This window comes from Pantherophis guttatus, chromosome 11, assembly GCF_059756535.1.
Source record: "Pantherophis guttatus breed Tessera chromosome 11, ASM5975653v1, whole genome shotgun sequence".
Classification (NCBI taxonomy): Eukaryota; Metazoa; Chordata; class Lepidosauria; order Squamata; family Colubridae; genus Pantherophis; species Pantherophis guttatus.
In genome coordinates, this window is record NC_142073.1 from 10,667,102 (window position 1) to 10,692,559 (window position 25,458).

Sequence of the window (25,458 nt, forward strand, 5' to 3'; positions counted from 1 at the left end):
CAGATGCATTGTTGCAAAATTACTGGATTTAATCTTCCCTCCCCATCCACGTTTGCGATACACGCAGTGTCGATTTACAACCATAATGAAAAATCTATCCAATAAAACCTTAAACTCATGAGAGCAGTAAAGCAGGGCATCCAGATGACCGACCCAGTTTTATGACCTTTTTTGCAGTGGTGGTTAAACGGATGCCACAGTGGTTAAGCGAGCCCATTCTTCTCTGTGGGCCCATTTTGCCAAAAACAGGAACTAAGTGCCAGTTTTCAGCCAAAATGTTGTAAAATTGTCATACAACACTGGGATGTTGCAAACGGCCCTTGATGCGAGCCAGTTGCAAAGCACCCGAACTGCAGTCACGTATCTGGGGGGGAGACTAGAATTTCAGAATCGGGTTTGTAAGTACTCGTGGGGAGGTCTGTCGTAACTTCAAACGGTCACTTAAGCAGCCAGTTGTAAGTCAAGGACTATTTGAATGACTTGATGAATGTATTTTTTTCCCTCTCTTTTTTCTTTTTTCTTTTCCTTTTATGTACACTGAGAGCATATGCACCAAAGACAAATTCCTTGTGTGTCCAATCACACTTGGCCAATAAAGAATTCTGTTCTGTTCTGTTCTATTCTATTCTATTCTATTCTATTCTATTCTATTCTATTCTATTCTATTCTATTCTATTCTATTCTATTCTATTCTATTCAACTTCTCTTCTCTTCTCTTCAATTCAATTCAACTTCTCTTCTCTTCTCTTCTATCCCATCCCATCCCTATTCTATTCTATTCTATTCTATTCTATTCTATTCTATTCTATTCTATTCTATTCTATTCTATTCTGCAGTCCCTGAATATCTCTGTTTCCCATTAGTTATGAAAAAAACATCTACCTGATTTCCAAAGAAACTGGTCAGGGAAATATTTATTTACACAGCTGTGTACATACCACCCCCATTGTCTGAAAAATTATCACCGGCAAATTTTTAAAAAAGTGATGCTTCTATATATTTGACCCTAGTGTTGTATTTTATAAAAGTGAAAAATCTCACACACGGGAACATTTAGCACATTCAACCCATAGAATCCATTACAGTTGCATTAAAATGCTTTATTGTCTCAATAAAGGGTCAATAAATAAGGGGATGCTTTGAGCTGCCTACAAATGTCCTTTTTAAAAAGAGCTTTGAAGTCTTCACCTTGCTGGCCACAGTATAACAACCATCTTCTTCTTTCCTCCTCCTTCATTTGCTCAGTGGTCGTGCAAGTATCAAATCCGTAGAAAAACAACCCACATCCATCACCGTGTTCAAACCTGCCATGGCTTACCACTTGGTCCACACCATTTCATTCGGGCTCCTGGCCTTAAGCACCATGAGGTATGTTTTATCTAGTCGTATTTATCATGCAAAGCAGTTTTTTTGCAAACTGCAAAAAAATAAAAAAATAAAAACCAGTCCATAAAGAAGAAACAAAGAACCAATCAAGCAGCATGCTAAGTGATTCTGCTAACAGGGCCTCCCTTTTTCATAAACTGCATTAACCCACAGCATTGTCCTTCTATAAAACCTCTGGCAGATTAGAGGCTGTTCGTTTATAGTTATTCCTGATGAGCAGTCAGTTGTTGCTGTATTAACTGCGTGGAAAGCTGCTTTTAAATAATTTCATGGTCAGCAAGAGTATAAGTATCAGCACTTCAACCTACATTTACTCTAGTGCTGACATAAGAAGGAGAAGAGGGGGCAGCTGGCAAGAGGACGCTTGACTTCTCACCTACTTATTTTCCCTGAAGATAATATCCCCTAGGAGATGAGATGGGAGGGGGGACATTCCTGGGAGCTGAAATCGTAGATATGGGGAGAGTGATTTGGAAGATGGCCAATGAGACGCAGAGAATTGGGGAACGGAAAGAGAAGGTTTGGGGTCAGGAAGTCAGTGTTGGCTACGCCACAATCGGGGACAGATTGTCATGCTTAATAAAATGAAAGATTTCGTCAAAGACTATTCGTTTGGAAATGCAATTTATTTTATTTGAGATGACATCGAAACCTGACAATAAGAACTTTCTTTCTACTTGGAAACCATTTCTGGATTTGGGGAAAAAAATGAAACAATGACTGGGTTTTGCTGATTAGGTAAGTTTGTGGCTCTAGAAATGGCTAGTGCATAAGAAGTATGTAAAAGTAAAAAGTTGAGGCTGTAATGTTATTACAATATTCTACTGCACTAAAAAGAATCGGAAGTCAATGCTTTTCTTTTCGTTTTTCCCCTTTCCCCTATATTTCTTTCTCTTCCCTTTTTCCTCTCCCGTTTTCCCACTATTTTCCTTTTCTTTTGCATTTTATATTTTGATAAGTTTAATAAAAATCACTAATTAAAAAATATAAGAGCTATGTTTCACTTTCAGGGGGGTGAACAGATAATAGGTATAGTTTCTTTTTCTTTGATTTTCCTTTTTTTTTTTTTTTTTTTTTGGAATCTTGCAGGATGAAATATCTCTGGACTTCCCACGTATGTATGTTTGCAGCTTCTGGTCTGTGCAGTGGTGACATCTGGGGACTAGTTTTGAAATGCGTTCATCTTCACACACCCAAACGGGTTAGAGATCTTTTATTTAGTTAGTTATGTAACGAATTGTACAAATAGTCCTTGACTTAAAACCGTTCGCTTAACAACCAGTTAAAGTTTCGACAGACTTGAAAAAAAGTGACTTACAACTCACTGCCAAAGTTATGATTGTTGTATCAACTCCTGTGGTCACATATTTTGGTTACTTAGCAACAGGTTCGCATTTATGACCATTTGCAGCATCCCACGGTCACGTGATCGATCACATTTTGCAATTCCCTCACCCCCCCCCCAAATTTTCAGGCAAAAAAAAAATCACCCATAGGATAGGATGGATTCGGACTTCTGACCCCCATCATTTGCTTAACTGAAGTGACTCACTTAAGGACATTGTAAAAAGTGTCGTAAAATTAAGTCCGGTGATGTGTAACTCAACTTACAACCATAACAATTTAAGACCAAAATTTTGGCTTCAATTGTAGTTGGAAGTTGAGAATTACCTGTATGGAAACCCAATTTACAAAGTTGAAACACTGGATGGCATACAATCAAGAAACAAGCATTAAAAGATAGGTACAGTTGAAGATAACAGCAAAAATGAATAAGTGATGAAGAATTCAAATTTCAATCATTACATTTTGATCTCATTTAAATAGTGGTTTAGTTTTCATGGCCAAAACAGATTTGCGATATGGTGGATGAAAACAGATTGAGTAACAATTTAATTAGGTATTTGGGAGGGGTTGCGTAATCATTTATGTCTAACTCTTTTGAGCTCAAAACCCAAAATGTCCTGTTTCCCATGCAAAATTTCAGCTCTCAGCGAAAACTGCTACTTTAATGCATTTTAAAAAGCTTCTAACACTGTTCAAAATGTCAGTTTTCTGCTTCAAATAGCCATTTGCATTGAAAGTAGAATGTTTTACAACGTTTAGAGCTCAAAATGTCCTAATAAAACATTGACACATTCCTAGTGGTATATTTGGAATGCATTTGGAAACATACTTCTTTTGAAAATGAATGCTATTTTAAGTCCACTAGATGGTGATGTTGTAGAAGCTATGAAAAGCATAAACAATGTAAAGATTTTCATGAAAAATGCCGTGATTGCTCAGATATAGCACAATAAAATTCAGTACAGTTCACAGAAACCTAATGTGAATTGTGCTGTGCTTAATATTCTTAATAGAAACGCTTTCAAAGAAAGTCATTCTGTGACTTCAAAGTATGCACAATTTGTATGATATGTTTCTTATGAGTTTGGTCTAAATAGGTTTTTTTTTTCCTTTCTTTCAGTACATAACATTGTTCCTTTTTCCCTATAGGTATCTGTGATTAGATATTTAACACCAATCCTCGTATTGCTCTATCTTTGTTATAAGGTAATACCCCTTTTAGTCTTCTTTAAAAAAAATTCTTTTCTCAGAATCGAAAACTTTTCTACCAAAGATTTACCTGTTTGAATTAAAGATAATTCAATCTTTAATTGATACATAATTTTCCCTGGTTAGTTCCTTGATTAGGCTATTGTTATATCAACTATATAACATATAATACATGTATAAGGGATGTCGTGGCACAGTGGCTAAGATGCTGAGCTTGTCGATCGAAAGGTCGTCAGTTCAGCGCTTCTCATCCCTAGTGCCGCATAATGGGGTGAGCTCCCGTTACTTGTCCCAGCTTCTGCCAACCTAGCAGTTCGAAAGCACGTAAAAAACCCAAGTAGAAAAATAGGGACCACCTTTGGTGGGAAGGTAACAGCGTTCCGTGCGCCTTTGGCGTTTAGTCATGCCGGCCACATGACCACGGAGACGTCTTCAGACAGCGCTGGCTCTTCGGCTTTGAAACGGAGATGAGCACTGCCCCCTAGAGTCGGGAACGACTAGCACATATGTGCAAGGGGAACTTTTACCTTTACCTTTATATCAACTACCAAGAATAAAACAACAGTCCCAACAAAACTGACAGGATAAACCATTGCACAGATAATCCTTGATTTACAACAGTTGGTTTAGTGACCATTCAAAGTTACAATGGCACTGAAAAAAGTGACTTGTGACCGTTTTTCACACATACGACCATTGTAGCATTCCCTATGCTCATGTGATCAAAATTCAGCCACTTGGCAACTGACTCCTATTTATGACCGTTACAATATCCTGCAGTCATGGGATCGCCTTTTGCGAACCTTCTGATAAGCAAAGTCAATGGAGAAGCCACTAACTGTGTTACTGTCTTAACAACTGCAGTGTTTCACTTAACAACTGTGGCAAGAAAGGCCATAAAATGGGGCAACATTCACTTAACAAATGTCTCACTTATCAGTAGGAATTTTGGGCTCAGTTGTGGTCATTAAGTCAAGGACTACCTGTATATAAAGAGAGACAGAGAAAACCCCACTCCCTTCTAAAATTGATAACGTTATCTAGTTGGGTAAAGAAATGTCTGCAAGAAAAGAACCAAACTCAGAAAGCACCAACGACCCCATAAACAACATACCTACCTAGCAGCCTCTTCACAACAGGCAAAACAAAAGTTGCAGCTTTACTAATGAAGCCCAAACTTTTCAAGATTGAATTCGCTTCTGCTTCCTGTGAATATTATCGCTTTTCAACTTGCCAAAGAACTGGGGGGAGGGAAGGAGAAGATGGAATCCAGAGGTTCCAGGCTTCAACCGTGAGAGCCAAGCACCCACCAAGGACACTTCTGCAGGTGTCATTCAAGATGTGAACTGTTCTCAAAACAAAAGAACAATTCATAACTGGACAATGTCCAGTGGGAGGAGGGGAGAAATCTATTCTTTCCCTATGCAGGGTTGTGCAGGAAAAGTTAGAGCTGGTTTTGCATTCTTCAGTGCCAAAACGATGTACCCAGTATAAAGTTTTGCTTTGGGGATTTCAAAGTTCCCGAAATTGTCAATGTTTGTTGGGCTCGATAGTCGGACCTTTGACACAGGCCCTTTACATGCGCATCTGACACACGCGCAGAAGGAAACAGGGTTTGAATTGTGATACTGTGGCTGCCACTTTCCCTGCTTAGACTCATACACACCCGCATACCAAGTGTGTATGAGCCGAGGTGGCGCAGTGGTTAGAGTGTAGTACTGCAGCTACTTCAGCTGACTGCTGGTTCAGCAGATCAGCAGATCAAATCTCACCGGCTCAAGGTTGACTCAGCCTTCCATCCTTCCGAGGTAGATAAAATGAGGACCCAGATTGTTGGGGGCAATATGCTATTTAGTATACTGTCTTTGGTGTAAGCCGCCCAGAGTCCTTGGAGAGTGGGCGGCATAGAATTATGAATAATTAAAAAAATAAAATAAAATACCATGTGTACACCCATCTGAGTTGTGGCTTTCACCAATTTCTTGTTCTGGATTTTATCCCGGTCCATATTTTTCCTTATACGTGCTTTAAAACGAGAGTCCACCATTGCAGATGGGAGCCAAACAAAACAGTATGCAAAAGATCAAAAACATCAGTTGGTAACTTTGCTGCTCGGGCTTTATAAGCAATGTTGTTTTTTTTCCCCATGCTGAAGAGCTGGGCTCCTTTGGGCGTCTGTCGCGATTTATTTTGTTGTGTTTCTTTTCTTCTTAGTTCCTACCTGGAATAATGGCAGAGCTGTCAGAGCTGAGAGAATTCTACGACCCGGACACGGTGGAGCTAATGAACTGGATTAAGTAAGAGGAACTTTACTCTGTTTAAATCACATGCTAGATAAGGCGAGTCAATGTCTTTTTGTGACCGCGGCTTCCAATTCGATCAGTTACGTACAATTTTAGAGCCTAAAACATGAGCTAGATAACTTGGTTTAATATGGGCACTAAGATCACTGCCCAATGCCAGGTTTTCGTAACCTATAGCCTTCAGATGAGTGAGGATTCAGTTTTGGTGTTGCAGTCACAACCATTGGGAAGTGATAAAGACTCTTGAAGCAGCTTCTTAGAAATGTTTGCTCCATCGGACCAAACTTTCAGCAGCTGAAATACTTTGCCGTTTCTGACCATGGTTGGGCAACTTTCAAGACATCCTACGCCAGAGTTTGTCCACCTTCGGTCACTTGAAGACAAGTGGACTTCCAAGTCCCAGAATTCCCCCAGCCACCTTGCAGTGTTTCTCAAACTCAGCCATTTGAAGATGGGTGAACTTCAACTCCCAGAATTCCCCGAGCCAGCAAGTTGGAATTCAGGGAGTTGAAGTCCACCCATCTTCAAGTGGCTGAAGTTGAGAAATACTGCCTACACCAAGGATGGCATAGCCCAGGTTCTAAAAAGACTAGAAAATAAAAAAAAAAAAAGCATGAACGAACTATTGCAAATATTTTACAAAATGGCACGCAAATTTAGCCTGTCACAGACTATTCCGGGGCAGGGGGGTTACATATCTTCAGGATCCAGAAGATTTTGGTTTTTTTACCTTCTTTCTTAAACCACTGTCTTTGTCATTCTTAAGAAGCTTTGGCTAGTAGGGGCCCATTCAACATGTCCTCATTGGCAGAGATCTCCACAATTGAAGAAATTTAGGTGGTCCTCGAATTACGACAGACACTCCCCCCCTCCCCGGAAAAAAAAAGTACTTACTGTTCCAAAGCTTCAATGGATTTCAGGTGTTTGGCAACCATAGACACAATTTATAATATCTTTGCCAAAAAATGTTGTTTCCTTCTAATTTTCGACAAAAAACCATTTAGTCTAGCGCAGTGGTTCCCAACCTGTGGGTCGCGACCCCTTTGGGGGATCGAACGACCCTTTCACAAGGGTCGCGTAAGACCATCGGAAAACACGTATTTTCAATGGTCTTAGGAATAATTTTATGGTTGGGGGTCACCACAACATGAGGAACTGTATTAAAGGGTCGCGGCATTAGGAAGGTTGAGAACCACTGGTCTAGCGGATAAGACACCAGTTAGGAGGCCGTGAGTTCAAATCCCACCTTAGGCATGAAAGCCAGCTGAGTGACCTTGGGCCAGTCACTCTCTGTCAGCCCAATCCCTCATACAGGGAGGGATAGTTGTGGAGAAAATAGGAGGAGGAAGGAATATTAAGATATGTTTGCTGTCTTAAACTATTTATAAAAAATAATTAAGGTTGGGTACAAATAAATGAGAACACCCCACAGGAAACAGTGGGTTTGCTTAATGGCAGCAGTGTTCAGTTAAGGACGGTGAGGGGCACTTTATGCTGGCTGGGGAATTCTGGGAATTGAAGTCCACAGCAGTAGTGGGTTTCAAATCCTGGTGCTACCGGTTCGCTATCGGTAGGGCGTGGGCGCGCATGTTCATGTTGCGAGCATGCAGCTCTTCTGCACATGCGCAAAAGGTTTTTGATGACATCTGGCACGTGGGTGGAGCCTTCTGCCATTGCTGCCACTGTCGCCCCGCCGAAACGGGGCAAACCAGGAGCAACCCACCACTAGTCCACAGGTCTTAAAGTTGCCACGGTCAGACACCCCTGATTCAGTGGTGAAATCCAAATTGTTTTACTACCGGTTCTGTGGGCGTGGCTTGGTGGGTGTGGTGTGGCTTGGTGGGCATGGCTTGGTGGTCGTGGCAGGGGAAAGATACTGCAAAACCTCCATTCCCTCCCCACTCCTGGGGGAAAGGATATTGCAAAATCTCCACTCCCACCCCATCCTGGGGCCAGCCAGAGGTGGTATTTGCCGGTTCTCCGAACTGCTCAAAATTTCCGCTACCGGTTCTCCAGAACCTGTCAGAAGCTGCTGGATTTCACCCCTGCCCTGATTTAGATGATCTCTAGGGGTTAGGAGCATAACGTTTGTTCTTTATACTACTTCATTCTAATTTCTCTCTTTCTGGCAATAATAATGAATAGTGTGATTATTAAAGAGGCTATTAAAGAGGTCGTATAAATTGCTGACAAGCGTCCTGAAAGCCAGCTAAAGTGATCTCCATCCCTCAGCTTCCTTATTGACATGTTCTCATGACAAATCTTCACCCAGCCAGAGGTCTTTAAAACCACTTCTGTATTAAGAGATGCTAAATGTTTGATAAACCTGGTCTCCCGAGTGCAATATGCAGTGTTTTATATATAGATTTAAACATAAAATATACATGGGTCTTTGGGTTCAGCCACAAACTGGATTTGACAAGTCGCAACGAGCACCATTTTTCAACCCAGTTCCAGGCTGCAGAATGCAGAACCGTTGCGTAGCCTCTTCCGTTTAAATTAGCTTTTTTTTTTTTCCTTGTGATTTGTTACGTGGGGATTTATGGGCGTGGAGGCGAAACATTATGCATCAAAGAAGTTAATTACTTTTGCAAGAACAGCAGTTGGCAACCAATTTATGCCTCTTAACCTGAAGTTGGGAGTCAGGCTTAATAAGATCTCAGTAATTCAGTGGCACAGGTAGTTCCACAGCCAGCCCGTTATAGCACCAATTCGTGACAGTCGTAAAATCTTTTCTGCGGCAGCCGTTAAGTGAAGGCAGCGGTTGCAAAACAAACGCTGTGGTCGCAAGGCAAACCCATGGTTCACTATGGGTGCGGTTTTGCCCAAAATTTCAAAAATTGCTATAAAACAAGGTCAGGTGACTGTCCTTGTTTTGACACCATGTAAATGCCACCATGTTGTCAAGCGCTAATAATTCAGTCATGTGATTGTGGAAGCGTCCTGACGGTGGGAATTTTGGAACTGGTTGTAAGTAGACCATCCTTAAGGTAGGTCTGTCATAACTTCGAATGTTCACTAATCGAACCGGTCATAAGTCGAGGACTGCCAGTATTTCATCCTATTCAACAGCTTGACTTCAGAAGTTGTGGGTGCTTCATTACTGGAGGTTTTTAAGAAGAGACTGGACAGCCACTTGTCAGAAATGGTATAGTCTCCTGCTTGAGCAAGTGTTATGGCCCGTCAGCGGCCTGTGCAGATTGTAACTGATTCTGACAGTGAGGAGGCTGGTATGGTGTTGCACCAGCAGCCTGTGCAGCTGGCACTCGAGTCAGACAATGAGGAGGCTGGAGAAGATGTGGTGCCAGAGGTGGGGATTCAGCCAGGGCCTCCAGAAGCTCCTTTAAGTGAAGAGGATGAAGAGGAGGAGCCTCTTCTCAATGCACGGGCGCGCAGAGCTGCCAAAAGACAGGAGTGGCTCCTCAGGAGGAGGTCTCCTTGAGAGTAAGGCTCGGGGCTAATTTGCCACTCCCTTAGCCTATTTAAGGAGGAACGCCGACTGAAGCAATTTTAGTTCACTCTCCTTCGCGTCTGGATTCTCTGCAAATTGCTTCTGGGCTTTCTGCCAACCTTAATAAGATTGTGATTACTTTATCTTTGGTTTCTTGTAGGCTGTTAAGAAAGCTTATTAACAGCCTTTGTTTTGAAAAAGACTGAGTTATTTTAGTAAATTAAGTTTTGTACATACTTTGTGTGTGCTGTGTTCTTTGGGGTCCGTAGCTATCCTGATTAATATAAATTTCAGTCCAACTTTGCTTTGTCTCATTCAGCATTTCTGTACACAATCCTTTGACTTCCGACGTGCAGTTTTCTATCTTTCCAGGTGTGTTTTTCCTTTTTTTTTTTAATCAAAAGCTTAAGCTCCTTAAAAAGGAATTTTTTCTCCCTTTTCGGTATGTCCTGCTCTAAGCTTCATATACAGCAATTTTTGTTCTTTTCAAGCACCATTAGGAAACATCCAACCTATGTCAAAGTAATGCCAAATTTAGGAGAATTTAGAGTTGCGGTTACCTGCATTTGTAATACTGGCGATTAAAGATTGCCAAATGCGCACAGAAATGCTAACTCCTTTCCTCTAACTTTGAAATGAATCTTTATTTTCGAAAAGATCGAAAGGAAGGGAAAGCTCTGTCTTTTCCCTGCAATTCCTGTACTTCCCATTGAAGCTTTCTGTCGCAAATGAGTTATTTTATAATAATCCTATAATACTGGAAAGCATAGATAAAACAGAGGTTCCCATTTTACATTATACTCCGCTCAGTTTAACCCCTCCCCCCCCATTAGTTTAACAGTAATTAACTTGTTGAAGCTTGGAGCTTCCAAAATAAATGAGATTATTTGTTCAAAATGCCATCAGGCCTGCTTGGAGTGACATTTAAATTACATAATGTAAATCAGTTTGACCTCTAAGTCCTTGTCATTATTTAGTGACATTTCTTGCGGAATAAATTGCGTGAGGGTTGAGCAGCCTGGATATGAAGCTTGGCAGAAACCTATAAAAACAAATTATCCTTTCATTTTATACATCATTTATCCAGACATTTGTAAAAATTGCTTCGTCTTTCTGTAATGGGAAACTGCCGTTTGGTTGTTTGAAGCACATTAGCTGAGGAAGGCTCAAGTTGAGCATTTGAGGGGCTGCCTCAGGGTGAAAGATTTGAGGAGGGGGAGGCATCTTGTGTCAGGAATGCTTGATCTGAGGCAATTTTATTTATTTGATTATTTATATCCCACCTTTACAGGTACCCTCTATTTACCACCACAACTGAGCCCAAAATTTCCGTTGCTAATTGAGATGGTTGTGGAGTGAAATTGTGCCCTGTTTTATGACCCGTCTTGCCGCCGTTGTTAAGTGAATCACTGCAGTGGTTAAGCTAGTAACACGGTTGTTAAGTGAAACTGGCTTGCCTATTGACTTTGCTTATTCGGAAGGTCACAGAAGGGGATCTCATGACCCCCAGGACTGTGCAACCGTCATAAATATGAATCAGTTGCCAACCATCTGAATTTTGATCACGTCACCATGAGGATGTGGCAAGAGTGAAAAACACTCGTAGGTCACATTTTTTTCAATGCCGTTGTAACTTCCCATAGTCAATAATATTACCGGGCACGCAAGCTGTCGCCCAACTCACTTACAGCTGTGCATGCGCGCGTGCCCCAGCTGGTGTTCAGGCCTCCGGTGCATATGCACGCAATTCGGGAGACCCAGCTGGTCTTCAGAACTCTCCTGTATGTGCGTACGGGTTTGTGCATGCGTGTGCATGCAGCAAGTGCATGTGCAAATGGTGTTCCCAACATATATTGCGTGCGTGAAAGCTGTGCACATGCGCAAATGGTGCGATTGTACACGTAGTGCACAGGGGAGACATGCAAAAGCCACGTGCATGCACAGATGGTGCAGTTGCACATGCAGTGCATGGGGGATGCGAAAGCCAGGAGCATGTGCAGATGGTGTGGTTGCGCGGTCAGCGCACGCGGGGGGAGCCACGCGTAAGCGGAGCACGTACCTGTTTGGCATTCGGTGAGTAAAAGGTTTGCCACCCCTGCCCTATACGATTTCAGACAAGTGGCTATCCAATCTTTTCTTAAAAATCTCCAGTGATGGAGCACCCACAGCTTCTGAAGGCCAGCTGTTTCACTAGTTAATTGTCCTCACTGTTAGGAAGTTTCTTCTCAATTCCAGGTTGCTTCTCTCCTTGATTAGTTTCCATCCATTGTTTCTTATCTTGCCTTCTGGTACTTTGGAAAATAAGTTTACCCCCTCTTCTTTGTGGCAGCCCCTCAAATTCATATTCATTTATTAGAGTAGAGTAGAGTAGAGTAGAGTAGAGTAGAGTAGAGTAGAGTAGAGTAGAGTAGAGTAGAGTAGAATAGAATAGAATAGAATAGAATAGAATAGAATAGAATAGAATAGAATAGAATAGAATAGAATAGAATACAGTAGGGTAGGTTAGGGCAGGGCAGGGCTGGGCAGGGTAGGGTAGAATAGAATTAGAGTAGAGTAGAAGAGAGAAGAGAAGAATAGAGTAGAATAAGAACAGAACAGAACAACAGAACAGAACAACAGAACAGAACAGAACAGAACAGAACAGAACAGAACAGAATAGAATAGAATAGAATAGAATAGAATAGAATAGAATAGAATAGAGAGTAGGGTAGGGTAGGGTAGAATAGAATTAGAGTAGAGTAGAAGACAGAAAAGAGAGAAGAGTAGAATATGAATAGGGTAGGGTAGGGTAGGGTAGAATAGAATTAGAGTAGAGTAGAGTAGAGTAGAGTAGAGTAGAGTAGAGTAGAGTAGAGTAGAAGGCAGAAAAGAAGAATAGAATAGAATAGAATAGAATAGAATAGAATAGAATAGAATAGAATAGAATAGAATAGAATAGAATAGAATAGAATAGAATTCTTTATTGGCCAAATGTGATTGGACACACAAGAAATTGGTGTGTACACTCTCAGAGTACATAAAAGAAAAGATAAATTCGTCAAGAATCATAAGGTACAACACTTAATGATAGTCATAGGAAAACAGTCAATATAAATCTTAAGGATACCAGCAACAAAGTTACAGTCATACAGTCATAAGTGGGAGGAAATGGGTGATAGGAACAATGAGAAGATTAATAATAATGCAGTAACCATCTGGATTCTGCTAATTTCTGGTCTCCTTCATGACTGCAGCCTTTGTAGGTTGTACTGGTGAAGGCAGTAGGGAACCAAAAATGCAATATTACACCATTAACTGCTCCTGGACCGTAAGCTGGTAAAAGTAGCAAAGAGAAGAATCCTATCACTCTGCCCTTCTGAAGTGAATCTCAATGTTCCTTCAGGTCCAACACTCCCAAGAAAGCAGTGATTGCAGGAAGTATGCAGCTCTTAGCCGGGGTTAAGCTTTGCACTGGAAGAATTTTAACCAATCACCCCCACTATGAAGACAAGAGTCTGCGAGAAAGAACAAAGCAGGTAAGAGGATCTGACTTTCTCCAGCTACTCCGATTCTTGGGTTGTCCTTGTTTTTAGCAATGGTGGATAACAGTTCCATTTTTTTCCCTCCTCCCTCAAACAAATATCACATTTCCTTCTTCCTTTCTTTCTCTTTCTTTCCTTCTTTCTTTCTTTCTTTCGTTTTCTTTTTCTTTCTTTTTCATTGTGATGAAGGCAAACTGTATAATATAAAACTTACTAACATTAGTATGTTCACCAAGGTGTTAGAAATATTTGGGCCCCTAAAATCCAGAGTCAGCACAAACAAAGGCTTTTTCCTAAAACCGATGAAGCACGCAGTGACTTTTTTATATATATACTTTGCCTTTTTTTCAATTAACGAGCCTGCATCAGCAATAATATCCCATCTTCCTCAGCCTTCTGGCATTGGTTTTTTTCTATGTAATCTGCATTCGATGATCCTAAACAGTATTTTTCTAGCAAGTGATATTAAGGCTATAGATCAGGGGTGGGCAATTAATTTTCCCAAGGGGCCATATGAGAAATTAGGACTGTTGGGGAGAGTCGATGCCCTGCCCGCAGTCATTAACATTGTACCAATATCCCACCCGTGATGGGATTCAGCTGGTTCACAGCAGTTCGGGCGAACCGGTTGTTAAATTACCTACCCCTCCACTATCAAAGTGGATCCTGGGCACTGCGCTGCAGTGGAGAAACGGGCAATGGAGCGGCCGGCACGAGGGAAGGAGAAAGCCACTTTCCCTCTTTCTTCTCCCTGCTCCTCCTCCTCTCTTTGCGCTGGCCACTCTGTTGCCCGCTTCTTCATTGCAGCGCAGTGCAGCGCCAAGGATCCACTTTGATAGCGGGGGGGGAGTAATTTAACAACCGGTTCGCCCAGACTCAGGTTGGCCGTCGTGGCTGGCTTGTCCCGTGGAGCTGGGGGATGGGGATGGGCCACGCCTCCCATGACGGCCAACCTGACTCTGAGCAAACTGGTTATTAAATTATTTGAATTCCACCACTGTGTCCAGAGGTGGGATTCACTTACCTTCCCTACCGGTTTGCAAATGTGAGCGTGCACGCGGGCGCGCTCGCTTTGCTCACACGGACCTCCTCTATGCATGCACACGGCCTTCCGTGCATGAGCAGAACTCATGCATTACATCCGGGCGGGTGGACGGAGCCTCCCGCAGTTGGCACTACCAGTTTGCTCAAACTGGGCAGAACCGGCTGAATCCCACCTCTGACTGTGTCCCACCCTGGCTGATGCCACCCTGCCCCTTCCACTGATTCCACACCGATGCTCCGATCCCATAAGACTATCGTGACTAATCATCGTGACTGATCTCCGTGTGCATATAGCTCGTTCCCTTCCTTGAGTCATCCTTTATTCCCACATTTAATGAATTAATAAAGCAATCGAACCCAATTCTTTCACTCGTTTGCAGGTTTATCAGGTGTATGCCAAAAGATCACCTGAAGATGTCCATAGGATCCTCAGATCTTTTGGTACCGACTTTGTGATCTTGGAGGACAGCATTTGTTATGAAAGAAGGCATAGCAGGGGTTGTCGGTTGCGTGACCTTCTGGATATTGCCAACGGCCACGTAAGTCTTTTCCAAAGCCAGTTGTCGGGCCCAACGAACCAAGAACGACACGGAGAGTTACATCAGAATAGTTTCTTGATTGTTGTTCGCCTGCAGACAGGAATCTTACCAGACTAAAGCACTTAACTAATAGATATATCCAGTGGTGGGATTCAGCCAGTTCGCACCACTTCGGGAGAACCGGTTGTTAACTTTCTGAGCAGTTGGGTGAACTGGTTGTTGGAAGAAATCATTAGGGCAGAGAACCGGTTGTTAAATTATTTGAATCCCACCACTGGATATACCCTGTGAACAGTGGTGAAATCCAAATTTTTTTACTACCAGTTCTGCCAGCCAGGAGTGTGATTTGGGGGATCTCCAAACTGCACAGAATCTTAGCTAGAGGTTCTGCCGAACCCCCAGCAGCCCATCCCTGAGTAACTCCCAAGAATTCAGTTACTCTTTTACATGTCCCTGGGATGCCCCTTATGAAATCTATTGTGAACCAGGAAACAAAGCGATTAGATCTGGAGCCCCCAACCTTTTTGGCCTGGTGGACACATTTGAAATTCAGAAAACAGGTGAGCACAGTTGCAGGATGGATTTGGGAAACCAATCCAGTAGCGTGCTTCCTCTAAAGCGGAGATCTCATAAGACTGTTTAGAGTCACTTGGATAGTGAGATGGGCGGCATATAGGTTTAGTAAACAAAATAAATAAAACTAATAAATAATCAGCGGGTTGGAAGGTTGACATAGTATGCTATTTTAGTTTTCTTCCTTGATCTAAGCGATCCAGTTTGTCTAATGGTGGAGACACCAGGCTAGAAAGCTAGAAACAGTGAGTTCTAGTCCCACCTTAGCCATGAAAGCCAGCTGGGTGACTTTGGGCCAATCACCAGAAGATGGTGAGTTCTAATCCTGCCTTAGGAAAGCTGGCTGGGTGACTTTGGGCCAATCGCTAGGAGATTGTTAGTTCTACCTTAGCTATGAAACCCCGCTGGGCGATTGTGGGCCAGTCACCAGGAGACAGAGAGTTCTAGTCCCACCTTAGATACAAAAGTCAGCTCTCTCAGGCCAACTTACCTTGTAGGGTTGGTGTTTTGAGGAAAACAGGATGAGGAAGGTATGTTCTTCACCACTTTGAGTTATTTGTAAAAAATAATAAAACAGGATACAAATCAATAAAATAAAAAATAAAGCAGTATCAAAACAGTTAAACAGGCTTTCCACTTTCTGTTACAGACGATGGATGGTCCTGGAGAAAACGATCCTGGTCTCAAACCTTCACCGTTCCCTCGCTTCTGTGAGGAAATCAAAAGAAATCAGCCCTCATATACGACGTATTTTACTAAAGTCTTTCACAACAAAACGTTCCATGTTTACAAACTGGCTCGACATCAAAACAACACATAGCTTTCCTACAGCAGTAGCACAAAGCGCTCGTTTATAAAAAATGGCTCTTTTTTTTTTAAAGGGAAATTGTTTTAGATTGGTTGAAAGTGTTTAATTTTTAATTACTCGATAATTCAAGAATGTTCGCATACACACACACACACACACACAGACACACACACACACACACACACACACACACACACATAGAACGGAGATCATGAAAAGCAAATATTTCATAAATTTCATAAATTCTATCCCAATATTCTATGATTTTTTTAAAAAAAGATCTAAAGATGGGGAAGGGTCCCTTTTGCCACCCCCTACTCATCTACATCCCATGCACCAAGGGTCTCTCTGGGTTTTCCCTTCCCATTTAGTCTTTAGGGAATTCTGTCAGTTTGGTATATTCGTGGGCCTTATAAGTTGGAAATCTTTTTGATATTTTAACACTTCCCTATCCTTGTTAAGGACTGAGAATAGGACGGGACCAGTGGTGAAAAGTAAAATTTGTTACTACTGGGTCTGTGGGCGTGGCTTGCAGGGGGTAATGTGACTAGGTGGGCTTGGCCAACTTTTTTTTTTTTTTTTTTTTTTACTTTTAAAAGCATTTTTTTCTACAACCTCTTCGGCTGAAGAGTTTGTAAAAAAAATGCTTTCAAAAGGCTCTGACGATCCCAGCTGAGTTGCCTGATCGTCAGAGGCTTTTGTTTTCTTTTAAAAGCATTTTTTTTTTTTTTGCTTTTAAAAGAAAAAAAAAGCCTCTGACGATCAGGCAATTCAGCTGGGATCGTCAGAGCCTTTTAAAAGCATTTTTTCTACAACCTCTTCAGCTTTAAAAATGCTTTTAAAAGGCACTGATGATCCCAGCTGAGCCGCGCGATCATCAGAGGCTTTTTTTTTTACATTTAAAAGCATTTTTTCAGCAGAAGAAAAAATGCTTTTAAAAGTTAAAAAAAAAGCCTCTGATGATCGCGTGGCTCCGCTGGGCATGGGGGGGAGGAGGCAGGGATTTTTGCTACCGGTTCTCCGAACCACCCGCCGCCATCGCTACCGGATCGGGCGATCCGGTCCAAACCAGGAGCATTTCACCCCTGGACAGGACTATTTAGAGCAGTGTTTCTCAACCTTGGCAAATTTTAAAATGTGTAGACTTCAACTCCCAGAATTCTCTTGGCTGCCAGGGGAATTCTGGGAGTTGAAGTCCACATGTCTTAAAGTTGACGTGGTTGGGAAAAACTATTGTAGAGGGAAACTCAGTTCTCAACTCTTATCGGTTCCTTTGGCCTTGGGCTGTAGATTGATCCATTTCCATCAAAGCTTTAGTAGGGGAGGTGTTATTAACAAACTCTCAATCCAGCAAAAAATTTTCAGGAACACCCAAGTGCTTGTGGTCACTGCATTCCTACCCATTTTCAGTGTCTGTGGTTCTTCAAACCATCATTACTACCAGGGCTTTTTACACTGTATTTCAAGTCTTATTAGTAGCAATTTGCTTCCTTTTCATCCGTGCTTAATTGTTGATTTGTCTAGGCATAGAATGTTGTAATTGAGATTTGGTAGAGTGCAGTAAAGTACAATGACCTATATTTCAAGGAGTTAAAGGAAGTGTTGACATGAAAATGCTCCCAACTTGCTCTCTGATATAAAACCATGTTCAGTTTCTGTATTCCGCTTCCGCCTCATTTTGAGTGTGTAACATCCTAAGAGGGATAAAGAATGCCATAAAGAATTATCCTAAAAAGGCCAGATACTTGGTTTTTAATGGAAAATATGATTTCGTGGTTCCAAAGACTCATATATACGCCACTCAGAACAAACCTTTTGTGAATCATGTATCTTATATTGATGTAAGAGAAGTTCATATTTGGGCACCTTTTGAAGTTTAATGAAGACATCAATCTTGGGCCCTTGGTGGTCTCTGAGCTTGGTTGTTTTCCTGCAGACGTTTCATTGCCCAACTAAGTAACGTCATCAGTGCTTATTACGGGAGTGGAGTTTTCTCTCTGTTTATATATAAAAAGCTGGTCCTGTCAATGTTGGTAGGAGTATTCTTGGTGATTCCTTGATTAGACTGTTGTCAACTCGCAAAGCATCCCTGGCCTGCTCTCGAGTTGCCATAGGCAAGGGGGATGGGAAAACGGCGAAGCAGCGCAGCAGCCAAAAACAAAAGCACATTCCAGACATATCTCCCTCAAGGCTGTCTCCCAGGGTCACCCACAGCGGCTGGAGTGGAGTGATCTCTACAATCTGCGAAATTGCTCCATTGGTGAATGTGACTGATGACACACCCTGGGGGGAGGGGGAAACAGGGTCAAGTCTGGGCCATAAATTACATGGGGTCAGAGTTGGCTTCACTTGGAACCTGCCAACATGAAGCTCCTAATAAATAACTGGATTTCTTTTGAAGCTTGGCTCGAGGCTCATGATTTAATTAGGGCATCCGTCGGAACCCTGACAGCAACCCCACGTAATTTACGGCCCAGACTTGGGGGCTATTACGAATCAAATTGTTTGTATGAGCTGGTGGTTCCTTGGCTGGGATATTGTTACTTAGTTAATGAAATGTCTACAAGAAAATGAACAAGAATACAGCAAGGACACCACAATGCAACTCTGAGCTACAAATATTCTCTTCTGTTTGTACCATCTATTTTGTAATGCCTTATTTTTAAGAAAACCATTGTGACAATGAAATTATTGCTCGTTTGAACATTGCATACAGAATTGAAGAAAACAGTTCGCTTGATGCAGAACTTCTCCAGGTTTTGAGTAGCTGCCCGTCCACTGTGGGCATAACCTCTCTTAGGATGTCCTCTTAACACAAGCCTTATCAAAATGGAAGGTAAGTAAAGAAGGAAATGATTTCTGTCTTCCTAATTTAAGCACTAAGAATAACTCCCAGTGGAAGGCAGCCGGTGTTACAAATGGTGGCTGCCATTTGCCTCTGGAAAGCCATCAAAGGATCCTTAGGGGTATCTTTGGCTGATTCAAGTAATTCACGTAAGAAAATTGTTACAATTAATTTCTAAATACAAGAAACTTACAGGGTTTCGACTAGCACCTCCCAGATTTAATTAAATCAAGATGGCTAATGAGATTAAAGCTCCCCCAACAGAGCTGTCTTCCATTTCCCTTCCATTAATGAAAAGGTTTCCTCCTTGCCATTGTCCTTGGGAATACCACTGCAGGGATAAGTCGCGGTTCTGTCAATCACACACCAAATTCAGGTAGACAGGATGTTCTGCAACCAAAAAGAACAGGGTGTCTTTAAGTCAAAGCTGAATCTAGACCGTGTTTTTGTTCTAAAAGTGCGAAAGTCCCTCAGTGATTTATCTTGATTCCCTTAATGAGGTTGGGAGTCCCCTGCCAGTTCAGCAGAATTCAATAATAAAGTGTTTTAGTTAAGTACTAAACTCAAACTTTAATTAAGCCTATAGGGATGCACGCTTGATCTTGCCAAGAAGACAGTCTCTAGATTGGTCAATGGGAAAGGTAAAATTTAATTCATGACTCAGTGATGCCTGCATCTCTCCCAGGTTGCCTAGACAGATACAGGTCAGCTCGGCAGGGTTCACATGATACATTTAACCCCGCTTACTAATAAACGCACTCTCTAGCTTCTCAAGAGAGAACTTTATTTGGATCAATGTATGTGCTGCTCTGCTCACTCGCTCACTCGCACGTGTAACTGTGGTTTAGTGGGTTTATTAGTATTCCCCTGCAATTCCCTTCACCAAAACCCAGAAATGTCACAAATCCAGCCACGAGCAGACTAAGGTTAGTCCACAGAGTGGCCCAGTAGTCCACAAAGCACTTGAAAGTTGCTTAGTCAAAATAATTTCACTAGACAAACTTAAATCCACCAGACCAAAACAAATCCACACAGAAAAGAGCTCATGAGGCAAGAAAAGTCCAGAGTTTCCAACGCACGATTCGATTCGATTCCAAACACAGTGTCAATCCAGAGTGAGGCAAGAATCATGACGACCAGAAAACACACAGCTAAAAATTAACACGTTCTTCCCAGCAACGCCTCCATCTGCTGTGGAAAATAGCCAGCTTTCCAGTGCAGCCCATCAAGACGGGCAGGGCTTTCTCCTCTTGAGTAGTCTGGCTGACTTTCTCTGCTCCTACCTTTTCTCTGCCCTCCATGTTCTTGGATCAGGAGCAGAAGGCAGTTCCTCCTCCTCTTCGCTGGTCGTCTTGCCACTGCAAGCTTTCCCCAGCTGGAGACTCGGCTAAATCCCTTCCAGCAGGCCGTTCAGAGCCATCAATAAACTCAGTTCCTGACGGGCCAGGTATCTGCTCATCCTTCCCCGAGCTGACATCTTTTTATTATTATTATTTAGACTTCTATACCGCTTCATGGTGCTTTACAGCCCTCTCTAAGTGGTTTACAAAGTTAGCATATAGCATATTGCATATTAGCATATTGCCCCCAGCAATCTGGGTCCTCATTTTACCCACCTCGGAAGGATGGAAGGCTGAGTCAACCTTGAGCCTGGTTGAGATTCGATCTGCCAAATTGCAGGTAGCCGGCAGGCAGCAGAAGTCGCCTGTAGTACTGCGTTCTAACCACTGCACCACCACGGCTGCACAGAAATGCAGAGGAATTTTAAAATGCAAATTTCACATCCATTTTTTATCTGCTTTGTGGAGGACACACAGAATTTGTGTAATGGCTGTGCCGAAGGAAGGAAGGAAGGAAGGAAGGAAGGAAGGAAGGAAGGAAGGAAAAGAAAGAAAGATGTGTACACCTGCTTTGCTACAGTCCACCCTGTCTCAAACCTTAGAGAGGCAATTGAAATTTAAACACAGCGGCAAAAACTTGTTACTATTGTGAAACCCAACTGATTGTTGAGCCTACAGCACATAATGAATGCAAAATACAAATTTAAAACGAAAACCCAACGGCAATCCCATTTTTGTACATATAACACAAACAAGAAAGGGGTTTTTTATAAAAAAAAAAAACAATTACAGACACATAAATATTAACTATTACCTCAGCTGACACCAATATACTCCTTATTTGTGCATTTTTCTTTCCAAGGCAAATGTTTTATTGTCCCAGTCATTCTGATCAGGCGCAAACACTTCCCCAAGCACTAACCGTTGACCGTTTTTTTCCCCCCTGCTAAAATAAATTATAATAAATCTGCATTAATTTCTCTCCTTTTTTTCCAAAGAGCTTTATATTCTGCAGGATTTATCGCCACACTTATCATTTTTATTGCGGCTTAGTGTTTCTCAAAGGTTATGATCCAAGCCATTTTCAGCAACGCTGCAAACAAATCCCTGCCTTTGTTGTTGTTGTTGTTTTAACCAAAGTAGAGCTAAAATTGAGATCACAAATACCATGGGCAGAATTGCCTTAAATAAAGAAAAATAGCTACGTACATGATTTATTTGAGAACTTCTGCCCAGGAAAAGGTGACTTCTGCAGCCTGAATACATTACTGAAGATGAGGAGAAATGCAGGTATTTTCTAGTCTTGTCTGGATTTTTTTTTCCCGTCTTCCAATAAAACCTGCAATTCCCATGTTCGTACGTTAATACTTGATGCCTCCAATTAAAAAGAATCTTACACAGCAGATGCTAGGAAAGATACCTACGTGATCTCTTTGAGAGATGCTTCAAGCTTCAGAAAAACAAAATGCACAGAAAAACTTCAGAAAAACAAAATGCACAGGTACAGTATATGTGGTATCTTGCTCAATAGTAGTAACTGTGAGAGGGATCTTGGGAGTCCTATTGGACAACCGTTTAAATATGAGCCAGCCGTGTAGCAGCTGCCAAAAAAAGGCAACACAGTTCTAGGCTGCATAAACAGAGGGATAAATCAATAACCAGATGGTTATTGATTAATATACAATAACAGACAGCTAACAGGGATTTAATTAGCATAATGTTTAGCTTAACCCGTTGACGTATGGTATGTATGTATGTATCACGGGTGAAATCCAGCAGGTTCTGACAGATTCTGGAGAACTGGTAGCAGAAATTTTGAGTCGTTCGGAGAACCGGTAGCGGAAATTTTGAAGTTTGGAGAACTGGCAAATGCCACCTCTGGCTGGCCCCAGAGTGGGGTGGGAATGGAGATTTTGAAGTATCCTTCCCCTGCCACGCCCATCAAGCCACACCACGCCCACCAAGAACCAGTAGTAAAAAAATGTGGATTTCACCACTGGTATGTATGTATGTATGTATGTATGTATGTATGTATGTATGTATGTATGTATGTATTTGTTTTCTGAGGTATGTATGTATGTATGTATGTATTATGATTAGATCTTGGGTTGATTTGATTATCAGATAGAAATGGAGTATTTCTTATTTAACATAATATTCTTATTAAATAGGGATGGGAAAGCTTATAACTATTTGTAGATTTGTTATGTAAAGGGGAGAATTCATCACTGTTGTTTTTCCTTGTTTCAGCATCCAGCAGGGGTGGATTTTATATGTTTAATGTTAAATTTATTTGATACTTGGGTCATATTTTTTTTCTTTGTTCTTGTTGTTAGTGCTGGATGTATTTTTTTGTTGTTGTTGTTTTTCCATTTTATTTTTGTTGATAAAACGAAATAAATAAATAAAATAAAAGCAATTCATGGATCGTGACAATGACCCCTGTTTCTATTTCAGCTTCAAAGATCCCTCCAATGTTTTCAGTTGTTAGGTAGAATTTGACTTTGTGTTGATTCCTAAAACTGGGGAAATAGGAAAAATACATTTTATACATGGGCAGTGTTGTTACTATATGAGTAGATACTGCTACTTGTGTTAAGAGGTTTTTAAGGATATGCAGAAGCAAACAATGTCTTGTGGGAAAGGAAATGAATCCGATTATTATTAATCAATATAATTATGATTAGTACTGATAATCAACAATCTACATTAATTCAGCCAATACATTTCTATACTTATTAAAGCACCTGTCTACATTAATGAAGTTTTATTTAATTTCCAAAGATGTATTGATTGGCTGCCAGGAGGTCATAACAGATCTGTTAAATAGTGGGCTACATTTATTGATCTATTTAATCGTTCAATAAATATATGTGCTACCCCATTCACATGGCTCTCCGCTGCTTACAAAAATGCAGAGACCCAGTAAACGAGTTAACCTTAAATCAGTGTAGAGGTCGGCAACCTGGAGCCCCTTTGATACATCCATTTTCCATCAAATGTTAGGGTAGTTTATTATTGAACAAGAGGCAAGCTGGCCAATTTCCATAGCTTTAAAAGCAAATGGGTATTTACCATTTTTATAATAATAATGATAACTTTATTGTCATTGTACGTGTATACACATACAACGAAATTAAATTTTCAGGGAGGAAAAAAGTCATAAATCATGGTCATAAGACATTGCAAATGGTTGTAAATGCAGGCTGGTTGCCAAGCTCTAAAAAAAAAAAAATGCAGTCACATGACCATGGGGAGGGCCAGCTGTTGTGATTTTTGGAACCAGGTTGTAAGCATCATAACAACTAGTCACTAAATGAGCAGTCGTAAGTCAAGGACTATCTATAGGTAAAGTTCCCCTCGCACATATGTGCTAGACGTTCTTGACTCTAGGGGGCGGTGCTCATCTCCGTTTCAAAGACGAAGAGCCAGCGCTGTCCAAAGACATCTCTGTGCTCATGTGGCCGGCGTGACTAAACGCCAAAGGCGCACGGAACGCTGTTACCTCCCCACCAAAGGTGGTCCCTATTTTTCTACTTGCATTTTTTATGTGCTTTCGAACTGCTAGGTTGGCAGAAGCTGAGACAAGGAACGGGAGCTCACCCCGTTACACGGCACTCAGGATTCGAACCGCTGAACTGCCAACCTTTCAATCAACAAGCTCAGCGTCTTAGCCACCGAGCCACCGTGTCCCAGTATCTATAGGGTATGATAAAAAAGACAGACATGGCAACTCAGTCAAAGTTCTACCTATTTTTATGAACATTATGATTGGTGCAAATAAAGCCCACCACCCATCTTTTTATGTGCAAAACATGGTGGTTGTTATGGCTGCCATCTTGTCTTTCTTTGACCCCTCCCTGCAGACATCCCCCCTCCCCCTCCCCCCAATAGAAACGTATGGTTCTCTAACGTAATCCCTCACAGGCCTCTTATAAAACCAACATTTCCAAGCTGTCAAGCTGGAGAGAGCAAAATGCCTTTAGATAAAAGCAGAGAGAGAGAGAGAGAGAGGAAAGAGTCATTTTCTCTCCCTTCCTGACACTCTTAAAATATGATCTTCCGAACTCTTGAAAAATTATTTCATTAATATTTCAAACGGCGCTCTCGGGAACACCCAAAGCATTCCCTTCCTCTTCATCATTAACACTGACAGCCACAACAATAAAAGCTACCTCTTAATCCTTCATCCCGATCATCAGAGGAGATGCTCATCCCCAGACACGTCAGCTGTCATTCACGTGGCTGATAAAAACATGCTCGGAGGGCCACGTCTACAGAGACAAGGAACGGGGAGATTAAAATACTCGAGTGTGGAACTTCTGTCAGTTGCAATTCCTTAAACTGTCTTCTTGCCCGTTAAATGAAGACGAATAACTCAGGTGATATCAAAACAAACTCTTCGGGCCATTTATAACCCTAACATCACTTTTTTTAAAAAAAACAACAACCTCCAACCCTTTTAGATATCAAGTCGTGTCATGTTAAATTTGTTCAAGCAGATAATATCTGAATAACAGATGCCCAACGCTGCTGTAGTACAGTTGGTTGTAACTTTACTATCTCATTCTTTCTTTCCAAGGCTTAAGTGGGTGCCTAAAGCTGACAGCGTGGGAAAAATCAGCTCTCAAATGAGTGGAAGGGATTAAACTGATATACCGTATTTTTCGGACTATAAGAGGCACCGAAGTATAAGACGCATCAAGATTTCGAAGAGGAAAACAAGAGAAAAATAGATTTTGGCCTCCACCCATCCGGTTTTTGCCCTCCCCAGGCCCCAGGAGCACTCTGCAGGCCTCCCAAACCCTCTGCATGTCCCGTTTTTGTGAAAATGGGACGAGCGGGCTTTATGGAGGCAAAAAATGGCTGTATTCGGGTATAAGACACACCAACATTTCCACCCTCTTTTAGGGAGGTGGGGGGGAAGTGTGTCTTATACTCCAAAAAGTATGGTATAGAGGTATAAGGCCAAAGTTTGCTATCTTATTAGAACAATTCCATAGATTTGCAATAGGATTTCTTTTTTCTTAGCGCCTGACTTTCCCTTACTGCTCCTTCCTCCTGATGTATGGGAGACGTTTTCCTCCCTGTT

The 25,458-nt window shown here is 41.6% G+C and overlaps 1 protein-coding gene across 1 annotated transcript in view; it reads left to right on the top strand.

Annotated features, from left to right (window-relative positions):
* Nucleotides 1–17,841, top strand: part of DPY19L3 (dpy-19 like C-mannosyltransferase 3) — a 38,164-nt gene extending 20,323 nt beyond the window's left edge. The window contains exons 13-19 of the mRNA XM_034425746.2: nt 1,246–1,368; nt 2,476–2,587; nt 3,883–3,939; nt 6,157–6,239; nt 13,079–13,211; nt 14,642–14,800; nt 16,023–17,841. Coding sequence (XP_034281637.2) covers nt 1,246–1,368; nt 2,476–2,587; nt 3,883–3,939; nt 6,157–6,239; nt 13,079–13,211; nt 14,642–14,800; nt 16,023–16,193 — 838 coding nt within the window. The 3' untranslated portion in view covers nt 16,194–17,841. The remainder of the gene's footprint in view (nt 1–1,245; nt 1,369–2,475; nt 2,588–3,882; nt 3,940–6,156; nt 6,240–13,078; nt 13,212–14,641; nt 14,801–16,022) is intronic.
* The last annotated feature ends 7,617 nt before the right edge of the window (nt 17,842–25,458 follow it).